The 2547-nt window shown below is 37.3% G+C and overlaps 1 protein-coding gene across 1 annotated transcript in view; it reads left to right on the plus strand.

The window, feature by feature from the left end:
* Nucleotides 1–1315: 1315 nt before the first annotated feature.
* The window catches only part of LOC104509659 (protein transport protein Sec23A-like), a gene marked incomplete at its 3' end in the record, with an annotated part of 3656 nt that continues 2424 nt past the window's right edge, over nt 1316–2547 (plus strand). The window contains exon 1 of the mRNA XM_010151681.1: nt 1316–1541. Coding sequence (XP_010149983.1) covers nt 1321–1541 — 221 coding nt within the window. The remainder of the gene's footprint in view (nt 1542–2547) is intronic.

A 2547-nucleotide genomic window follows, 5' to 3' on the forward strand; every position in this document is an offset into this window, starting at 1 on the left:
CAATGCCATTATAATTTTAGTAAAGAGAGCTAGGTGTTTATAAATATAGAGTTTTCCAGGAGTGTCCCTTAGCATATGTAATCGCAGGACTAGGAAGGTCAGTGTGCTTGTGAGAATTCCTGATTTGAATCTCAAATCAGGAGGATTCCAGCATTTCTTAAAGCTGTTCATTAAGTTAGTACAGTCTAAACTGAGAACTAGGGGTATTTTCCCAGATACCTCTGAAGTGGTTCATGTAGACTTTTAGAATAAATTCTTAATTTATTAGGCAGTGGGAGTTTAGATATTCTAGTTGCCGGAAAAACCTGTACTTTATCTACTGTAAAATATACTGGGAAGCATGCGGCAGATATTCAGGAACAGTGTGCTTATAGCTGAGGGGTTTTGGGTTGGTGGGAGGGAGTGTGCTTCTTAGTGGCTTTCCCAGATGTTCACAGGTACCTGTTGAGCTTCTGAGATGTGTTGGTGTTCCTCAGTGCTCCAGCTTCTGAGTAACTGCATCCGAAAATTTTGAAAGCTTTAGGCATCTAAAAGGCATCTTTAGGCATTTTTTTAGTATCTTGGTAGATAATGTAGTGGAATACGGCACTCGTATTTCTTACAAAGTTATTTCCTGGCAATGAAGGAATGTACTCTTGTGGAATATCGTGTTGTTACGCCTTCCCTTTTGAATGTAGGCTGCATCATGAGTTACCAAAAATGCGGTTAGAAAACTTTTACAAAATATGATGCAGCAGAAGACATAAAACAAGTATACTTAGGAGAAACACTTTCTGCTGTTTGATTCTTAAAAGAAGTTAGAGGATTAAACGATTTGTAAGAATGAATGATTCTTGAATAGTGAACATAATGAATAACTAAATGGATTAGTGGAAGTCCTTAAAGCAGTATTTTTTTTTGTAAGCAAATATTTTTTTTTTATAGTTAGTGTGCTGCATATTCTCTACTCTGGCCTACCCTAGAATTACTGCTTTAGTTGTAGTATTCCTTGCTGGAATTTGTCGCTTAAGTCAAGAAGCGATGTGGATATGGACTATTTTAACACTATGTATTTAACTTGCAATGGATCAAATATTTGTTATTTTGAGAAAGTTGCTGCATCTTAGGAGTCTTAATTTCTTTTTTGTTTCACCTTGGAATTCTGTGCATTGCTTTGAGGATTTAAGAAGCACTATTCAGTGTTTATTATTATAACTCACGGTATTTTAATGTGTGACTGTCAGTAAGCGCATTCAGTATTTAATGAATAAAATTGCTTTGCATTTCAACATTCTGCTAATGGTTATCCTTTTATTTTAGGGATAAACAGAGAAGTTGACCATGACAACCTTCCTGGAATTTATCCAGGAGAATGAGGACAGAGATGGAGTTAGATTCAGCTGGAATGTTTGGCCTTCAAGTCGTCTTGAAGCCACAAGAATGGTGGTCCCGGTCGCTGCCCTCTTCACACCTCTGAAGGAACGGCCAGACTTGCCTCCTATTCAGTATGAGCCAGTTCTGTGCAGCAGGACCACGTGTCGAGCCGTTCTGAATCCCTTATGGTAAACCTAATACATATGTTATGCCAATATTTTACCTTATGAACAATCTTTACAATAATGCCAGTCAAACTGTGGAAATGATCTGGTGTGTGAAGTTCAAGGATACATGAGCACACAGCCCTGACTTCTAGGTCTTAAAAGTTTCTGCATATAGATTTGCATATATAACATATATTGTTAAAACATAGCTTTCATTTAACCACTCTTTTCAACATACTTAATTAATGATTAGGTATGTTATTTTTCTGGAACTACACACCTTGTGTGTTAAGAGACTCCTGCATTTTGTCTCTGGAAAATTACTTGGATAAAAAATTACTATGATTTATCTTTTTAACTGTTGGGCCATGATACAGTTTAACTTCCAAGTGAAATAAACGATATTCATAACTGAACTTAGTTCATTTGTAGACCAAAGCAGGTTAGCTGGTTTAGTTTACCAAAAGAGAAGCTGAAAGATGTGATAGGTCAGAAGCAGGCATGAGAAAGGGTGAAAAGGACATTAAGGTAAAAGGTGATATTGGCACAAGCACAAATGATCGTGGACTAGTCATGGATAAGTTTAGTTTGGAAGCACAATAAGTGTCATGTGTCATTCTAATCGTAGATGTCTGGAAAAGAAAAAGAGCTGGAGTTTTATAGGCATGGGAAAGGGTACTGAGTGATGGTGAGAGATTAGACATGATGTAAAGATCCTGTAGAATGAACTTAGTTTTATGAACGACTTGTCCCTGTCTGGGAAAAAGACAGTTTCGAAGTAAATGTAAAATTGTGTTTCAATATTAAAGAGACACAGTGGCTGATTATCCTGGAAGTCAGACTCAGTGGAAGCTAACTTCTTCAGAAGCATTATTTTTTATTGAGAGCTGGAAAAAAATAATGGAAAGACAAAGCTGTAAAGTGTCAGTCGGATCCCTGATGTTACACTGAACTGTGTAGGTTTTTCCTGTGTCCTTTTTGCAAGTCATGACTGGATTTGTGTTGGTTGGGTGGGTTCCCCCCCCCC

This window comes from Eurypyga helias, unplaced genomic scaffold, assembly GCF_000690775.1.
Source record: "Eurypyga helias isolate BGI_N326 unplaced genomic scaffold, ASM69077v1 scaffold51695, whole genome shotgun sequence".
Lineage (NCBI taxonomy): Eukaryota > Metazoa > Chordata > Aves > Eurypygiformes > Eurypygidae > Eurypyga > Eurypyga helias.